The sequence below is a fragment of the Crocodylus siamensis genome, chromosome 8 (genome assembly GCF_052110815.1).
Source record: "Crocodylus siamensis isolate JL-2025a chromosome 8, ASM5211081v1, whole genome shotgun sequence".
Lineage (NCBI taxonomy): Eukaryota > Metazoa > Chordata > Crocodylia > Crocodylidae > Crocodylus > Crocodylus siamensis.
In genome coordinates, this window is record NC_143402.1 from 59,717,496 (window position 1) to 59,737,965 (window position 20,470).

Below are 20,470 nucleotides of genomic sequence, written 5' to 3' on the forward strand. Positions count from 1 at the left end.
GCTCACTCCTCCTCTCTCCCCACTGCCACCGCCATCGCATGCCCGCTATTTCCACTACCACTGATCTGTCACCCTGTGTTGGGCACTGCAGGCGGTGATGATGGAAGGGGGGAGGGGCTGGTCAAGGCCAGTACTGGTGGCCTCGTCTCCCCTGACCCCACTCCCCTCGCTGCCATCACCTGCAACGAGTAAGGGGTGGGGGCGAGGCCAGCTCTGGCCTCACCCCCGCCTCCACTCCATCATTCCCACCTGCAAGGAGCACGGCAGGGAGGGTGAGGTCTTGCTCCCATTCTATCCACTCCATTGCCTCTGCCTCCAGGGAGCAGGGTGGCGCTCCATCTTGCCACCACCTCCTGTAGGAATACTTGTTTGCACTCTAATTGGCTATTTGTCAGCCAAACAGAGCACAAATAAAGCATTACAGACAGACAGACTTATGTTTTTATATTAGAACTGTGTTTATTTCATCCACTGCTGTTGCCATTACCCAAGGCAGTCCAATACATGCATTTATAGTTTTATATTTGTTAAGGAATTTTAATAACACCTTCTTGATTCTAATGATTGATTTAAATTCTGAATCAATTTATTTGTTTTTCCAATTCATTGTGTGCATTATTCAAATGTGGTCTGTTCATTCACTGACGCTGGTATTTTCAGCTGACTCGAGTTTGCTTCTTAATGCATTAAAACAAAGTTTTCAAAGTAAACCAGTCTTGTTCCTATATTTTATTACAGATTTGTTTTAGGGCTGATAGCAGTTTGGAAGATGGTGCCTCTTCTGTCACTAAATATTCTCCAAATCACAAGTGTTTTTATCACCACAGCACTCATTTGAAGACTAGAAGTGCTACTGTTTGTATCTGAGAGAGAGCGAGAGCGAGAGAGAGAGCGCGAGTGAGAGCATGCGCAAAGATTCAGAAAGGTTCAAGCTGGGTTCCCCAGGGGTCTGTTCTGGTTCCAATATTCAAATATAATAAAAGCCTTTGTCTGTCTGTCTGTCCATCCATAACGCTTTATATGCACTCCGATTAGTCATCTTGGCAGCCAATCACAATGCTGACAAACAACCGGAGCGTTCCAAGAGCATTCCAGACAGGAGGTGGGGGCGGGTTGGAGCATTGCTATGATGCTGGGGATGGAGCTGGGGGGGGGGGCGGTGGGAGAGGCCAGCAGTGCTGGCCTTGCCCCTGCCCACCAGCCCTGCTCCCTGGAGGTGGCAGAGACACGGGGTGCTGGCCAAGGGGGACAGTGCGGCAAGCTCCCCGCCCCAAGCTCCTGGGAGGCAGCGGCAGTGTGTGGTGGTGGGTGCTGGCACTCCAGCCCACCCTCCACTCCTCCGGTCATTCTTGACAGGCAATTGGCTAGTTATTAAACAACTTCATTAGCAAATCTGTGGACAGCACCAAGTCAGGTGGATTTGCAGATACTTGGAGAGTAGGTCTAGGTTTTAGAATGACCAGAATAAGCTGGAAAAATGGTTCGCAATCAACCAAAAGAAATTCAACAAGGACATATGTAGTCCTGCACTAGGGACAGAATAACTGCATGCACAAAAGCAGACTGGGAAATGACTGCCTAGGTTGCAATACTGGAGAGAAGAACCTGGGGGTTACAGTGGACCAGCAAATGTATATGAACCAACAGTGTGCTCTTGCTGCAAAAAAAGCCAGCAGCATGATAGGTTGTATTAGTAGGAGTGTCACTTGCAATACCAGGGGAAGTAATTCTTCTGCTATGGTGAGGCCTTACCTGGAGTTCTGTGTCCAGTTTGGGGCCTCATACTTCAAAATGTGGACAGATTGGAGAGTTCAGTGGAGAATGACAAAAATGATTAAGGGCCTTAGAAGCAAGACTTATGAGGAAATGTTGAAAGAACTAAGTTTATTTAGTTTGGAGATGAGACATTACACAAAAACAGGTTTAAGTGATCAGAAATCGATTTAAACCGGTAACAGAACAAATGTGCACTGCACATAAGTCTGAAAATGGCTAAAACCAGTTTGAAATAAACCTGGTTGAATGCAGTATCAGACTTAACCAATTTGGGTCAAACTGGTTTATGCAATGTCTTTCTCACACCCATTCCTGGTTTAACTTACACCAGAGTCCTCCTAGCATTCCAGATGGTTTGCAGCCCTGAGCGGGGCTCTCTGCTCCACAGCAGGGCTGGCCACTCCCCTCTGCTCTCTGACTGGAGCTCTGGCAGAGACTGCAGGTACAGTGGCATCTGCTTGGCTTCCTCTTGCTCCTCACCCCCCCCCCCCCACTCCCTGCTCAAACAAGGGATTCCCCTCCTCCCCTCTCCCCCACAGATCATAGCCAGCATGTGGTATGCTAACTAATACTGACAGATGTCTGTGTAAGGCAGACAGGACAAAGGAAGAAAGACAGGACAGTGTCCACTTAGGGCTTTTTGGAGCTAATCAACAGTTAGGTGGTAATGTCCCTCCATTCGTTCCTTGGAAAAATTTGTTTAAGAAGAACTTGAACTAATGAGAGGCTTTTGTTTTGTTTTGATGGGGTGCTAAATGCTGTGTTACTTCCTGTGTAACTCCCTGTTGTGTAACTAAATGCTGTGCAACTCCCTCCTGGCTCTCTTGCTGGTCAGGAGCAGTGAGGGGACGAGTGGGGGGAGGGGAGAGGAGGAGGGGGCCCTCCCTAATCAGACCCTCTTGCCAGGGCCTGGCCACACTCTACTCAGCTTAGCACTGTACAAGGGAAAGGAGAGCTGCTCTAGCACCCCCTGGCTTCTAGCTTGAGCTACTGCAGGCATGTGCCTGCATTTCTTCAGTCCAGAGGAGATGTCTGTACAGTTGCAAACCAGTTCAGCCTAGCCAGGTTAGACTAACCTGCAAAGATGGAATCATTTCAGGCTCAGGCTTTTTCAATGTCTGTCCCCCTAGAAATGAGAGGGAGGATCTCATAACAGCCTTCAAATACCTGAAGGCCTATTGAAGAGAGGATGGCGATAAGCTTTTCTCTGTGTCTGTAAAGGACAGGACTAGGAGCAATGGACTCAACCTTCAGCGGTGGAAATTTAGGTTGGAAATTAGGAGGAACTTTCTGACTATGAGGGTGGTCAGCACTGGGACAGTCTACATAAAGAAGTTGTGGAATCTTCAAACTTAGAAGTTTTCAAGACCAGGTTTGGACACACACTTTTCTGGGATAGTTTAGTCAGGAATGATTGTGCCTTGAGCTGGATTGGATGACCTCATGAGGTCCCTTCCACCTGTACTTTCCTATGATCCTGAGGGCACATAGAAAGACTGCGACACAGCAGGGAGTTGAAGCCAAGTCTCGCAAGATCTAGATTATTGTAGTAACTACCATATTATCCTTTCCTCTGTACTGGGAGCCATGGAGTTTGGAATCATTACTATAGCAACTGTTATAGACAAGAAAAACTTTATATTCAATTATATCCCATTTTTACATAAGGTGATATAAACCACTTAAGAGGATGAAAATAATTTATAGCAGAGTTTGGCAACTTACGGCCAGCAGGCTGGATCCAGTCTACCAAGCAATTTTATCTAGCTCATGAAGCCTAAAATATCTGTAGCAATTCAATGGCAGGGGGATTCACTTGCACATGTGATGACAACACTTGCATCAGAAGGTGTCAGCCTGTCATGGACCAAGCTACAGTATTTTGGCCAACTGCTACTAAAACGTTGCTTTACAAGACTGGGACAATTCCTTCAGTGCAAGAACAAGAGAAAGCTATGAACAGCCTGAAAATAAAATATGGCAAGATATGAGAAAACGTGGGAGGAAATACTTAAAACTTAAAAGGAAGTTCCATTGATGGTAAATTTTCTTCCTGATAGTTTACAGCAAGGGAAGAAAGGAAAACATGTAGTAAGTGGAGGAAATTTGGAATGACCTTCATCAGGTTCTACTTAGCTAGCAATATGTCAAATCCATTATTTTATGGCTATGCTACAGAGAAAATTCAGATTTCTTGCCCAATACATTCATTTCAGCATGGTATTAATACATTTAATGCACCTATTTTAAAAACTGGCACTAGGTGGCAAGGGAAGTAAAGGATCCAATTTCTCCGTCTCTCCCCATCTGCAGAGAGAGCAGCATTATTAGCCATATTTGCCCTTTGCATAGTATTTGCATAGTATACTTGTTTCGGTTTTAGATAAGTTTTTTCCTTCTGCTTCAATTATAACAGCTCAAGCAAGAGACTTCTCTAAAAGGGATTTCTTAAAATGGAGCAGACTCAAGAGGGGAGAAGAGAGAGACCTGGTAAGAAAAAACAAGCTAGGACAAGAAAACTCATCACTTCCAAGTAAAAACAGGCAACTCGGAACCAATGCAGCTATCAATGTGGCTTTTGAAAGGAATATTAATGTAATATTTCTGAGAATCAGACTGCAGGAAAGGTTGACCAAGTGTCACCCAAGAACAAGTTCTCCACTGCACTAAAATAAAAAAACCCAAACACACACATTGATGGAGACTTGCTCATCTACACATAAAATGTATGATAATTTGAGTAACCACCATCCACAGCTTATAAAGTAAATTAAGTTCATGGCTAAAATAACTATTACTGAGAACAGAGTAAAAAAAAGACCACAGTCTTTGGGAATTATTAATTTTAGGGGTCCCCGTATATAACAGATATTTCCCCATTTTAAAACAAGCAAAACTGAAAACTTTGGCAAAGTGTGGCCTTTGCTTTTAATGCAAATTCTCTGAAACTATGCTAAGATAAAACTAAGCAGTAGCTGAAGTCATGGCTTCAACTTCTTTGGAAAAATTTATCATAAAAATAAATAAACTAAATGAGCACTAGAGAGGTATCTACCTGGGTTCATCTTCAAATGGATTCATGAGGAAAGGCTATTAGATTACAATGCCACCTTGTGGAATAGGATAAAATGAAAGACAGAAAAAACCCCAACACTACTTTTGTAGCATATTTTCAAACAGAAGATAATGTTGCCAATAGCAGAGCTGGCAGTACATTTGTTGCTTCTTATCTTATTGCATTTTTTAGAAGTTTATAGTAGAGAGTAACAATGGCAAGTACGTGTTTCTCTCCACAACACTGATCAGAATGAGGCACAGAACTATCCTGTCAGAAAGTTAAAACTTGCTCCTTTTCACTTTCCAACCTTCATTATGAAGAAATCACTTTGCTCATTTGCTGCCTCCCTAAGAAATATGCCCTTTTTCCTAAATCCAAGGCCAAGCCTGCTATAGGAGACCACTCAAAGAGCTTCACCTGAGTGAGAAATGAAAAAGAATCTAACTCTGGCCATGGAGAGACATTCATTTCTAGCAGTAAGAACTTCAGAGAAGTTTTCACTGGGAGCTAGAATATACAGGCTCCAGCCACAGGGCAGGAACAAGCTATACACAGGCTAGGTAGGGAACACTAGAGGGCTGCTCCTTGGGCCACCCCTGCCCTTGGGGGAGCCCCGTGCCTGGGAAGGAGGCAGGCTGTCAATCTGCAGTTGGCAGGTGTTGAAAGCAGCAGTCGTTGCCACAGACACCTGCGGGAGGGTCCCACCCAAGAAGAATGCCCTCCCTGCCCTGACCATCCCTCCACAAAGCTGACTGGTAGGATAGGGGCCCATTCTTTTGTGATGAGAACCTCCTGGTTTCAATCACAGGAGAATAACTCCCCATGTCTTGCATTCCTCCAGACTGCCCCTGCCTCCCCCTCACTGCTCTGGGTCATTCTGCCACAGCTGCAAGGCTCCCCAGATGTTGCAACCACAGCGCAGTACCCTGCCCTCCCCACAACGGTCCTGGGTTGACGAGAAGCAGTGTGAAATGGAAGCAGGTATCCAGGTTGAAGCCATACTGGTCTAGAGGCAAAAGGAATCAGAACTTGTGGTAGAGGTGAGATCTTTTATTAAACCAACTAGATGTTTGCAAAAAAAAATCCTTTATTTGCAAGCTGTCAGGCACATGCACCCTTCTTCAAGCATAGGAGAAAAGACTAAAAGTTCTCCTAGGTAGAAATGAAAGTTCGTATTCCATAGAACATGGAGTAGGTGGAAGCAGGTGCATTCTCCCACAGCAGGAATGGTTCCAGGATGGTTTCTGCAGCAGGCTCCCCATCCCAAACAGCTGACTGGCAGGAGAGGGAAATCATTCTCCTGCAATGCACCCTGGTTCAGGAAGGATCCCCTCACAGGAGAATTTCCTCCTCCTCCAATCAGGTAATTGGCAGGAGAGTTGGATATTTTTCAGCGCATGTTCTCCTCAAGGCTTGCTAACAGCTCACCCCTGGGTGGGCTATCAGTGAGACTGTGTTTTCCCTTCTTCTCTTCCGGCAGGAGGAAGGGAGAGCAGAGAACTATGAGATACTGGATTTCCTCTGCACTCAAGAGAAGAGTCGTTCACATCAGATCGGGAGGAGGAAGGATATCTTCCTGGCAGATATCCAATTTATCTTCTTGCAGAAGTGCCTGTTCTCTTCCACAAGAAATACATTGAATAGCTGTAAGGGTGTAGGTTGTAGCCATGCTGGTCTAAGGACATAGGCAGACAAGGTTCTTGGGTGAATCTGACACCTTTTATTAGACCAACTTAAATAGTTGGAAAGCAATTATTAAGCAAACTTTCAGGTTCAAAAACCCTTAGTCAGGCTAAGGAAGTTTCAGCAGTTGATGTGTGCTCTTCCTGGATGGAATGAAAAGTAAAGAACCTGTCTTGTATGCAGACCAGCCCAGCCTCTGGCTTCTTTACTTTTCATTCCATCCAGGAAGAGCACACCCCAACTGCTGAAACTTCCTTAGCCTAATGAAGGGTTTTTAAACCTGAAAGCTTGCTTAATAATTGTTTTCCAGCTATTTAAGTTGGTCTAATAAAAGATGTCAGAGTCACCCAAAGAACCCTGTCTGCCTTGAATAGCTGTACACTCTCTTTTTGTGCAGAGAAAAAAGGCTTCTATCTCAAACCCAGCACCTGTTCACGGCCTCTGTCGCCTTACCATTTTTTGTTTTGCTTGTTATAGGACACATTAAGGCCACAGAACATTTATGTGTGACCTTGATTTGGACTCAAGGCTAACCATGAGCTCTACCTCAAAAAAAGGAAAAAGCCAGATTACTAACACACTTCCTCATTTAGATTTTACTTCTATCTACCATCCTACCTCCTATGCAAGTGCCCCAATCACTACACTATTGTGCAAAAGGTAGGTACAACCTCCTTGGCCACAACAGGCTAAGATGGAGAGCTACAAAAGTAGATATACTGACAAATTTCTAGATAACTGAGCAAGGTAGAATAGGATCATGGTTAGTGATGTGCATCCTTAGATGCTGTATAACTGCCATGTGGCCATCTTAGAGGTGGCATCTCTGTGCCAGATTTGGGAACTCTGTGCACACTTACAAGTTCTTATCATTTTAAAAACATCTAATTTCATTCGTGGTTCAGGGTATGTTGAACTCACCATCTGCTGCCATGGCTGCGTAATGTATCTTCCAGATAAGGGGCAAAGAGGATTGGTAAATGGCAAGAGATCCCATTCAAATGGAAGCACCTTGAAACAATGGCCCACATTCATAAAGCCATCCTTCATAAAGCCAGTTTTTCCAACCTCTCCAAAGAGGGCTGAGGTTTAGAGATTGGAAATTCCCTACACAGGAGAATGAAGAGATCAGGTATTAGCATGGGTTCTTAAAGCCACCGAACTTGAGATACTTGGGGAAACTCAGAGGGACCAACAGACAAGAAGTTTGGGCAGGAGAAGGAAACAGTCTGCTTTTGTTTAAAACAAAACCCAAACCAAAAACACACACATACACAAAGAGAGCCCAGCTGAGAAAGAAGGAAACTGGCCACACTAAAGGCACCCCATGATTTTGAGAACTGATAAGCACGAGCGAGGATCCCAGACTTCTCAGAGGCTTCTGACTTAAACCTAAGGAAGTTTCAGGAAATGTGTACAGTGATTTATGTTTTGTGCTGACTAAAGTAAAGCATAGTTGTTTGGGGAACCCTTAAAATTATGTGCAACTCTGCTTCAACTATCACATGCCTCTAATGAAGCGAATTGCAAACCCATGGCCCGCAGAAGATAAAAGTGCTGAGAAAGGATGAACTTAAGCTACTGGGTGTATAAACACTAGTCCCTGTGGCCTAGGGCAGCTGAGCTGACTTGGAAGCAACCATGGGAAATTTGCCATTGAATTCATATAAAGCCTACTGGGTTTCTAAAGGAGATGCAGTTGAAACAATCATGGGCCATAATTTATTGAAATCTGGCAGTGGAAGGTCAAACACCTACCATCAGTTTAAGACTACTCCTGAAGTCAGTGGGGATCTTACTATTGGAAAAGCAAACTGCAAAGAAAACAACATGTTTCAGATTTTATCTTATTTGTCTGACATATCTGGGCATCTTTTGGCCTGCACATAACCAAAGCCATAGTGAAAATTAAGCAGTAGCTCCTTGTTCAACCCCTCATCAACAGGACTCTTTATTAAAACAAATATGCTTGGACTGCAGGGACAAGAAAAGCACATAAAGCCCATCACGTGCTGGCAGCAACCTAGTAAAGAAACTGACATTCTGTCTGAAGAAATAAAAGCTATAGAAATACTGAGCTTAAATTTGCAGTTGCATCAATGTTGGTCTGTTTTATTACCACATTGACTGCTACAAAGTTCTTAGACAATAGGAATATTGCCGACGCCATGCTACCATATTATATTCATACCAAAAGCAGAAATCTCCACTTGTCTTACCATTCTCTTGGTTTAGGAGGATAACTGCTAAACAAAAACAAAATAAAACAAAACACGCACATTACAACTTCAAATGAGGCACGAAGACAGAAAAAGATGAGAGCTGAAAAAACAAAGACGCTGTTTTCATGGAAATGTCTTCAGAATTAAAAAGGAAGGAATGGGAGAGAGAAAGATATCAAAATTACTTTGGTGTAAATCTCAAGTGGTACTACTGAACTCTAACAGGTTACTTGGGATTTAAACAAAATTGAATGAGATCACACAGAGGCAAACAGAACACCTTCCAAAGTTATCTAGGAGGTATCAGTCATTTACAAAATGCCCATAGTTACACGGGAAGTTTTTGACTACAGTATTTTAATAATTTTAGTGCTAATGAGAGAGAAGGGAAGGAGAAATGCCACAAGTAATATGCTATAAACTCGTGCTTTTTAGCACTACTATTAAAAAAACAACCCAATCAGACAGTATAAAATAGCCATGAGGCCAATATAGAGTTTATGGATACATAAACTGTTACACAAACACAGGAAGATTCATTAGGGTGGTTTCAATATGGCAATACCAGCCAGCCCTCCCCACCACCACACAAACAAAAATCAATGTGGAGAGTGCAAGAGAGGTCACTACCATCCAATGTGGATCCTCCTCAGTTTTCTGTTTCACATCCTCTTCGCAAAATCTCTATCACAGTTGCCACCTTTATAGTTAGAGGGGAATACATTATCCAGCAATACTGTCTGGACCTTGCATTTGTACTAGAACCTTTCAAAGGGGAGGAAAATATCTGACAAGCAAGATATTGTTAGACATTGAGTGCACGCTGTATACAAGTAGTCCTCACTCTTTCCCCTGTATTGTTGTTCATCTCTTTTTTTTTTTTAAAGAAAATTTCATATACTATATATTTAACAAAAAGAGAAAATAAATTAAAAATCAGTCATGAATACTGTAGCTATCTCCATAATTCTGTCCATAACTGCTAAACATCAGATTATAAAAGCAGAGCAGTCTATAGATCCGAGTTCAGAGCTTCACTTCAAAACAAGTTACAAACAAGCAGAATTAACTTTCTTTCATAGACTCGCACACTAAAAGGTTGACAGGATTATTATGGCCTATATTTAATTTCATGACAGCATTAACAGTTTCATTACATAAAATATGCAAACCCAGACTCTGACTGAAGTTGCACATGGTTTTGAGAAAGACAATAAATGATGACAAATTCATCATACCTTTAGTGAAACTATGCTATTAGTTAACTACCCTCATTGTTTTTAAAAAAAAAAATGTCTCATTTCTATTCTGAATGTGTCCAACTTCAACTACCAAGTAATGGATCTTTGTCTGCTATCATCAAATACATTCCCCATTGAAGTACTTAACAACCATGTTCAAGTCACCTCCTAACCTTCTTTTTTGTTAAGCCACATACAGTGAACTCCTTTAATCTTTTACTGTAAGGCAGTTTTTTTCTTGAATCATTCTTGGAGCTTGCTTTGAAGTCTCTCTAGTTCATTAGCATCCTTTCTGAAATGTGGACACCAAAAAATGGAGACAATGTTTCACCAAAAAATGGATACAATAATGGTCCACCTGCTTCCATATTTCTATTTGACATTAATTTGTTTATACATCCTGTTAGTATTTCCTCTTAATTAATGCAACATACTACAAACATATAACTATCATGACCCTATATCTTTCTAAATCACACTCCTCTTCCCACGGATATGACCTATAGTTTGGGTTCCTAACCAGAAATACAATAAGTATACATTATAAAAAATGTACATAAAATGTATAATGTAACATTTTGTATTAATGTTATAGTTCTATAACTATATAGAATTTTAACGTTAATACAAAAGCAGTCATAAATATTAATATATTGTATATTATGTAATGCCAAAATAACTTGAGATCTATCAGTTAGGCAGTTTTTAATCAAGTTAGTATGTGCTGGAATGATTTTGCATTGTGCTATTAGAACATTATGTCATACCAAATCAAATACCATAAGAGAGTATTAATTGGGATATATCGACAGTTACTTTTATCACTCCAATCTCTAATTTTATCAACTAACAATATCAGTTTCTTAAACATAATTGCTTTTTAAGGGGAATTTCCTGTGAAGGGAACCATGACATGCATAATGCACCGGGCACAAATCTTTTATGATTTTTATAGAATTTCAACTTAAGCCATTTCCTACCACAGGAAGTTGACTTTTTGTCCACCATCTTCACATGCCGAGTTTGATTGCGAAGCTTGTCATCTGTGTTTTCTACTAAATTGGTTAGGTCATCAATGATCTCTGGGGGAAGAAGCAGCAAGACACAACATTAGTATCTGATCTTCTTTGCATCATATCTCAACACACACAATTCTATCAGGCTGTGAAATGGAAACCATCTGCACCCTTTTGTTTTCCAATACTGTAGACAAGTATTTTACAGTCCTGGGACAACAGCAGGAATTAATTTAAAGAACACATGAATTTAAAGGTGCAGTATTGCTCAGGATTTGTGATGGGACAACAGGTCTAAGTGCTTTCAGTTACACTGTTAGCATGCTTTTCCTCACAAAAATAGAGAGAAAGCAACCTCACAGTAGAGATAGCCTGAAACAGCAGTTCATTATAGATAACTATACCACAGAATTGTATTTACCACAGAATTTTAAGCATCTTTTTCCTTCATACAAATGACTCTCAAGTAGGGTCCCATGACATCCTGGGGTGCTGCGAGATCACTTTAAGAGTACTGTGTGGAGTACCATGAAAATTAGTACTCTTAGGAGTGCAAACACCTGCATATGATTCACAAGATAAACCTACAGATTTCAAATAGAAAATCATAGCATCAAAACATTCTAACCTGCTGTGGTCTTTCTGACTTCTTTGCAACAGAAAATTGTTCTATTATTTTTCTACAGTCAAAAAATGAGTGAAAGCTAAAACCTAGCATTTTCCCTGGGTGTCTCAAGTCTAATGAGGAGTGCCCTGGGTCTAAAACAAGGTTGACAACCACTGCGCTATGCCATTCTTACTGCAGATCTACCACAACAGAAACTCTAATGAATTGTCAATAAAATGGCAATAGCCAAAATTTATTGCTCTTTCATTTCGTCCAAGTGTCACAAACTGGACATGAGCAAATCTGAATGCACAGAAGTAGCATATCTTCTGGTGATAAGAGAAAGAATCACATGCAATTAATCTTCCAGAAACAATTCTATTTTCCTGAAAGTCTTATTCCTGTTAATAATCAGACAAAGAAACCATTAATTTTATTCCCTGGAATTTGGCAATCCTGAATCCAGGATTTGGTTGACAGTCACAGAAAGAGGTTCACAGTAACTGGGGTTTTTGAAAATGCTTCGGAAAGCATCCTGAAGTGGTCTCATTCTAGTGATCCCAGCAGACCAGAATAAATCTCACATTGTTTCAATTATTGCAATCTGCACGTGGCACTCCAGTTTATAGTGTAGTTGTTCTTTAAAACAAAGCACTGTGCTCACCAAAAGCAACCTCCCTGGAACATACTTTTTAATGGAGGGGTGAAAGAGCCAACATATTCTAGGCCACACCCTGTCCAGCGCAACGCACTTGCTGAATTTATTTTTGCCCTGGAAATCAGAGTGCTTTAAAAAGTCTGGATTGAGATTATCAACACTTGGTTCCTAAAGTTAAGGCAGTATTTCCACATCCAATAACCTTCTAACTAGATGGCATACCCAGAGTTTGTTTAGTAAATATATACATGCTTCTTATTTCTGGAATTGCGAATACCCTACATTTCAGCTGGTTTCCATGCTGTGGTTAAGGAATAAATGTGTGAAGAATAAATTAAATCAAATAGTACAAGTTAGCAGGAGGACAGCAGCCAGAAACTGAGTAAGGTTTCAACACGTGTCTCTCTGGTTATATCTTGCAATCTCCCTGCTATTGATCAATGTCTTAACAAATTCAATTCCATGTCTTTTCCAATAAATTCTGAGCTTGCTGGAGTTCAAACTGGCAGGTGGTGAGATGTGAAGTCATTTGTACACAAACAGATCCTAGTATTGTATTTCTCAGTTATAGCATTGATGAAACGTCAAGACATATAATGCACTGTTAGAAAGAGGGGGGAAAAAAGAAAACCTCCCAGAAGAGCATACCAGATTCAAGTGTGTTGCACTAACACAAAAGTATTCGCAGCCTTTTAATTTTTCAATAAAGATAATACCTTCTTTACACTGTGGCTGTGAGTTATATAGCACAATTGCTGCAGTTTAAGACCTTTTATCACTGACTGCATTATAGAAAGAAATCAGACTATTTTAAACCACATATTTCCCTAGTTTCTCTCCCTTAGGGGGACAGGTGGTTACACTAATGGTATGTTAGGCGGTGCTATCAAGCTTTCCAGCTAACTTGAACAGAAATTCTTCAACATGCAAGGAATGCAGAAGAAGGTGCCTCCTCCAACAACTTCTGTAACACTTTTTCATAAATTCTGAGCTGAACATTAGTTTTGCATCAGTATATGAAAGGAAAATTGCACAACATTTTTTGCATCAAAAGATAAGTTACATTTCTTATGCATACTTTGCATTTTTTGGTATTCCCTCCTACACCAGCTGTGGAGAAATTATAAATGAAAATACAGATATAAAACTTATTTCTTGACCAAATTAATGGATTCTGTAAAAGTTTAAAATTAGTGTACTTTGCAATGTTCCTCACATATGATTGGGCAAACTATTAAGACAATGTGACAGCTTTCCAAAAGCCAACAAGGCAGTGCGGGGCTTTTACCTTTCATGGGAAGTCAGTAGGCATCTTACTGTCATTTGTACCTTGTTTGTTTTCAGGATGTAACTTTTTGGACAAAAAAAATTAATCAATCATAGTATCATCTCCACTCCACACATACAGAGCTGACCCTAGGGGGATGTGGGGCCTAGGACAAATCAGCATGTGTGGAGCCATGGTACCTCCACAGAGTGGGGGGGGGAAGGGGGAGGGAGTCTTCGTGCTTGTTCCTTGGTGTGGGGCTGAGCCACCAGCTCCAGTCGGGCCCCGGGAGGGGCCGTGGCCACTCCGCACAGCTCTGCGGGGCCCCTCCAAAGCACAGGGCCCGGGGCGGTCACCCCAATTCGCCATACCATAGAGACAGCTCTGCTTACATAACAGGGAATTGGAAATGAAAATATGCCTGTACCAGGAAAATGAATACAAAAAGTCTTAAAATAGTGGCTGACAACCTTTGCAAGCAACGGGCCAGAACAACTCAGCTCCGATCCAACACACCAGTGGGCAGGTCAGCAGGAAGGAGCTTTTGCTGTGCTCACACTGGGACCAAGCAGTTGGCAGCTGTGCCTATGCCACTGCCAAGCCTCTTCACCAGGGCTGGGCAACTTCCAGCTGCATCTGCACTGCTGCCACTTTTTCCCAGCCCCCCAAAATCCCTGGAGGAGGACAGAAGGGGTGCAGGTGCAGCTCCTCACGGTCCAGCCTGGGCATAGGCACAGCCTTCTGGCTCTGCAGACCAGATCCAGTGGCTCCGTGGGTGGGATCTGGCCCATAGGCTGTATGTTGACAAGCCCTGTCTTAAAATATTACGTTCTTTTTTCTTCTCCCTCAACTTAAGCCAGTTTACATAAAGAAAAAAACTTGAAAGCCACACATCATCTCCTTCTCCTCCCTTTATTTACATTCTTTCCACAATTATTTTGTTTTCCTAACACAGAAGCTCCATCACAAAGCAGCATTTTCATCCCAACAGACAGAAATGTTATATATTTACCCAGGACAGAATGAAAAACAAAAAACTGTTCACACAGGTAAAGGTAGTGTTAGAATAATAGGCGACAACTTTTATTTTTGCCAGGCCGGAGGAAAGCACCTAACAGGATAGACATGCAGAAGGTTATATACCTTTCTGGTGATAGTCCTCTACCCAAGAGGGACTAGGGCCCTCGGGCCCCCATATACTCAGCACCTGTGGTTCAAATGATGTAGCTGTGATGGTCCACAAAAAAAATATATCTAAAATCCTTCCCAACCATATGGTTGGTTCAGTAAGAGATATTACCCACAAACAGCCTTGCCTCTTACATGTGTGAAAGCATTCACAATAAGATTGTACTGGGTGCTCATCTTACACATGCTATATTCCTGTTTATTCAGACATGAGGCTCAAACTGCAGGCTTAGCTCGGTACATCATTTAGACATTAATTCCTTTTTCTTCCTTCCCCAAAAACCCAAAGCCTGCAATAGCAGCATTTTTTGTAAGCTTATCTGTCTTATATGATTGCCCACACAGGAAATCAGCACAATGCTACATACATTGCGAGGCAAATTTTCTCATGTTTGCCTCTAAATGAAAAAGCGTGCTGAAAGTTCCCATCACAACTCAGTTTCCCATCACTGTCAAGGCCAAAACGATAAGCACGTTTGGGAAATAAGAAACTTTCCTTTGCCAACACTGACCAGACCCTCCTAGACAAACATCCTGGTGATCCAGCTGCAACTAAATGAGAAAAAATAACAAATGCAACCAAGAATATTTTTTGTTTCAAAGCTTGAGGTATTATGATTGGATTCTCTCTCTCCTCTCCTTCCCCCAAGATCTCCTGAATCTGGCTATTAACAATGACCCATATGCTCATTAAAACACATACACGCATGCGCATGCACACACAAAACAACAGCCAGTTCTTTTCTTGTGAGGTGGCCCATGTAGTTTGAGAGAAATGTTTTAACGCCCTGAACATTTTCTGACACCACTTGCTTTTAATTATAAATGTAACCAGCTCAGCTGGGTCCGTTTCAGAAAGCAAGCATCTTCATTTCCAAATACAATATACAAAACAGAGGAGTCCCAGTGAAATCCTGGCAATGCTGAGCACTTGGTGAAACCTGCCTTCGTGTACCTGTGCTGGAGTTGAAGTGGGGAGAAGTCAGGATAGGGAGCTTCCTCCTCAAGTCAGCTGTTCAAAAGATAGATTTAGCTTGGCCAAAAAGGTTGTGATAGATATAGAAGATGACAGAAAAAAACAAGGGTTTGGTAAAACAAGTAATCTCAGAGTGTTGTTTTTAGAACAGAAAGTGGGTGTCCTCCACATAGACACAGTGTGGCTGTGCCGGGAGAAGTGAGGTTACACCACTGGAACAGGTACAGCAAAGCAGTAGCCTTACATAGTGATACTTAGACTTTCCTATTACTTCCTCCCTTCATAGGTTCACTGCAATTCAGGTTCATAAGAGTTTTCACCAGATGATTCAATTAAGAGAATTCTCAACAGCAAAAAGTAAAATCTGACTACAATGGAGAGAAGTTTAGAAAACAGATTTTTCAGTGAAAAGCTATTTTTTTTCCTTAATATTTCAAAATTTCTAGGCAGGCAAGACAGCTGTAGGAGAAAGATGCTCCATTTCTGAAAACACAAGATAAGTACTGACAGTCCACACACTTCACTCATTGATAAGATCCCAATATTCCACTTCTAGTGGAAAATAATCATGACAACCTTCCACTCAAGATCTGGGAAAAAATTCAAATTCCCCCATTATCTACAATGCAGGAACACAGAATTGTAAAGCAGGCACAGACTGATATAAGTGCAAAAAAAATGAGAGCTTCCTGTTTTATTACACAGCAAAAGTTGACTGATGAAAGTTTGCCAGTGACTATGAAGGATTTTTCACTGTACTGCAAACCACACTTAATGGTCTTGCTGAGTGTCCACTTACCAAAAGTAGTCAATTAGTCTTCTTCCAGTGAAACAGACTCACAGCAGAGAAGATAAGATGTGTGGTATAAACTTAGCGCTTAAGTATTTGACTAATCTAGACAGCTGGAAGGAGGGAAAGTTTGCAAACTTATTCCAATGCAGAGTATGTATGAAATCCATCAGAAATTAGGCCAGATCGTACCACTTAAGCCAATGGGAGCTTCTCCCTAAAACTGATAACACAATCTGACCTACCACAAAGCCCTAAGCATAACCCTTCAAAAATGCACACACGTTCCTCTGACATGTTCAGAAGGATCACCTAGGGGGAACAGCCAGTTTAACCTTCAGACAATGCACTGGTTGGGTCCACTAATGGTGCAGTTGCTAGGCTTCCGGAGAAAATTGTGGGGATTCAAGTTTGTGCGTTATGAAACGTTGGTAAGGCATCCCCATTCAACCACTGACTTATTCTTTTGTGAGATGGCCATAGAAAAATAGTGGTTGCAAAAGATTCAGATTTCTGAAAATTTTGGATACTTTTCTGAAAGTCAAGTCTGAAAATATGGAACAGAAGTCTCAAAAGGACAGTTTTCTTCAAACATCTATGTACTTGAGGGTAGCATCTGAGTGTACTACAGCTTTATCTGGGTGAACAAAAGACGTCTTTAGCTGGGTCGGCTTTCTTCTGCACATTAAAGATTTGTTATTGAAGTTGACAATTCCTTTATTCCAACTATATGGAATTTCATGAAGACTTTATGTAATTTGGATTAAATCCAGGCAAGAGTCTGTAAGTAAGGACCCAGCATCTCAGTGATAATATCCACAGAGTCAATGAAAAGGGCAACTACATGTGTGGATAAATAAGCAGGTTGTGGTATTCTGAACCACTTGGCACAATTTTTAAAAATAAGATCAGTGGCTTTATTTTTGGGCACGGTACATTTTGTTACACAGAAAGCAAACCAAGCTTGATAATCAGTTTGTTGCTTCCAAAGTCAGAATAGGTAGGAAAAGCTAGATTCAGCCTCTGGAAACTTGGGAAGTACTTTGTAGTAGTAACAAGTGGCATATAAAGGAAAGTTATTGGCCAATTCAAAATCAGTTCTATTCACTGCTTCCCAGACAGATACAGATCAAAAAAGAAAGGAGGAAGCCTGCACAGTAAAGAGGCAATGCGCATATCAGCACTGGAGGTTCCATCCCAGAATATTTTTTTTAAATAATACTAAAGAAAGTCCATTTAGGATGAAATTTAGCTCAATTACTTACAAGTGTTTTTCAACTACAAAAAGAAAAGAAAAAGACAAAGAAAAACCATATATCTATTCTGCTTGAATCTATTTCTATATCATCTATAAGGGCCTAACAACTAGGCTCTTAACTGAATTTGATACATCAGAAGGATTAAAAAAACCTGACTTTCTGACATGCTTCATAGATCACAGCAAATTCAAGACCTTATTGATAGATGTAGTCAACCTGTGAAGGATGAATCTGATTTGTTTAAGAATGATGAATCGTCTAGCATGGATATGCCACTTAATCCTTTTTTAACTCTTATTGAAAATAAAGAAAGAATGGAGCAACTAGCTAGGCAGCAACTGTTAAATACTCTCCAGTTAGCTCTATTACTAAGATTTGGAATCTTAAATATCAAATTCATGGTGGGAAAATACGGACTTTAAATTATTCCTTAGTATTTATGGTTTATATAGTTATTTCTTTGAATTAAATATCTGTAGTGTGATTAATGGGAGTGTACAATGAATGGGAGCATTCACCTGATACCTGGAAGACTGTTCTCCCACAAGGGGCATGTTTCCCCAACAAGGATTAACTGAATTAACACTTGTACACTCATGGTTTCTACCAGGAGAGTGAAAGTTCTCCCAGTAGTAATGTAATGCCTGTATGTTGCATGTTGTCATCACATTTTCCTCTGTTTTTGAATTATGGTCTCCACCTATGCGCATACCTGGGTACAATGATTAAGCTGGAACTGACCATCATCAAGAAAAGAAATCCTTTCTGAAATTAGTAGAGTCGGATAATCTGGCATTTGAAAGAGATGTGCAAGTATTTACACAATTTAAAATGCGCAAGAATGAAATCCGGATCAGGTCTGTCAGAGGCTAGGAATCTAAAAAAAAACTATGCTAAAGATGGCTGCAGAAAGTACAGAGATTATTTTAAACAGGTAAAATGCTCTTTTTGAGAAAATTATTCTTTAAAAATGTTGATTTTGTACAAATCAGCATTGAAAATATGCACAAAATCTTGGAAAAAAGTTTTGCTTCAAGTAAAAATAAACACCAATTCTTTATCTAAAAAGATATTTCTCATTCTGTCTAGCTGTGGCATGGATAATTTCAGAACCTCTCCTGGAATGCTCTGATGGGCATGACCCACTTACTATCATGGCGATTTGTCATTTCCCAAGAAAAAATATGAACATCCGGGTCACTTATATTTTTACACAAAAAGAAAATAAATCCTATGTCATGAGCACTACCCTCCACCCATGCTTCTATCAAACCTTTCTATGGTTTCCAATATTCATGACTTGATTAATAAGAATACCTTGATCTTATTCCAGCACTTTTCATCTGTAAATCTCATAGAGAAGTATTTCAAAAGAATGGCAGCATCATCATCCCCATTTCAAAACTGAGGAAACAAAGGCTTGGAAAGGGAAGGGAATTTGTCCAAGGTCAGTTGCAAGACAATGGCAGAGATCAAATACAGGCCTTCTCGAGTCCCAGTCCAGTACTGTACTCATTAGACCATACTGCTGACTTTGCAGGAATTTATCAATTTTTTTCAATGTTTTTGAAGGAAATTGCCAAGACATTTTGTTTTAATACAACTGAAATATTTCACTATTTTCATTTTGTTTTGACTTTATTGTTTTGTCTATTGCTTATATATAACCAATAGTCAAAACCATAAAAGTTGTTATGACACATTTTGATGGGATTGGAATGAATTTCAATATATATCATTTAACAAATTTTGACCTTTTGGGACAAAGCCAAATTTCAGAATCTCAATTTTCCACAGAACAAAAATTCCATTTCCTGCCCAGCTGCAATTCACTGCAGTTTGCCTGTAAAGTCCTCTTTTTTTTGTCACTGCCACTAACCCACAGTCTGGATTGTATCACAATATCCAGGTCTACCTTGAGGCTGCTTTGGTGCTGAATATCTCACAAGAAAAGGCTGAAGCATACCTCAAGACTGTGGGATCTCATTACAAGTATGAAATTACCATAGTACTAAATCCTGAAAAGATTAACAGCAGTAACCTAAACCAGCAGTCAAAATGCAGCATGTATATGCACAGATGCTTTACACTTTAATCCCGGTGTAATTTATGGAGATTACAGGTCACAGCAACTTGATCCAAACAGCAGGTTGGCATATACAGCAGCTACGGATTGGTAACAAGAAGATGCAATCTTCTGTATTTTATGCAACTTCTACAAAACACTCTGTCTCTGAAATACACCATTTTGTCTGCAAGGCAACCTATGGGCAGCCATGACATCACTAGCCAAATAAATGTGTCCTGTGAGACCTATGTAAGTTGCTTTGGAGGCTACAAAAGAAAACAATTCAATTGACATTTCCTTTCCTCCCCAAATTGAAGGAGGGAGAGGAAGAAGCAAAGAACTTCATTAGACAAGCAAAAGCCAAACAGAAGGTAAACTGTACAGCAGAAAACTGATCACATAAAAAAAAACAGTATGTTTCTTTTTCAGGAAACAAAATGTTTTTCCTCCTTCCTCCCAAAATCAGGAAGAGGAATTTGTTTAACTTTACATCCCAACATGTTGCAGAAGTTTTACCCATGTCATATTCAGGTGTGCCCTCTCCACAAAGGTTTGGGGTATAACCACATAGGGAATCTCAAGGAGTAAATTTCTACCACACGCCGATGATGTAAAACAGACCCACTACAGCCAGAATTCCCGCTTGCATGGTTGGCTTTAC

The 20,470-nt window shown here is 40.7% G+C and overlaps 1 protein-coding gene across 5 annotated transcripts in view; it reads right to left on the reverse strand.

Annotated features, from left to right (window-relative positions):
• STX8 (syntaxin 8) overlaps positions 1–20,470 on the reverse strand; it is a 174,144-nt gene that overhangs the window by 64,461 nt on the left and 89,213 nt on the right. The window contains exons 7-10 of one of the 5 annotated variants that reach the window (XR_016443952.1): positions 10,961–11,062; positions 9,370–9,439; positions 8,276–8,331; positions 7,439–7,624 (exon numbers count right to left, since the gene is read on the reverse strand). Coding sequence is in view for 1 of the 5 variants with exons in the window: in XM_090060943.1 (XP_089917069.1) it covers positions 10,961–11,062 (102 nt within the window). In the remaining 4 variants the exon portion in view is untranslated. Of the gene's footprint in view, positions 1–7,438; positions 7,625–8,275; positions 9,440–10,153; positions 10,273–10,960; positions 11,063–20,470 lie in introns of all 5 variants that reach the window. The other 4 variants (XR_016443951.1, XR_016443953.1, XR_016443950.1 and 1 more) reach the window with 4 other exon arrangements.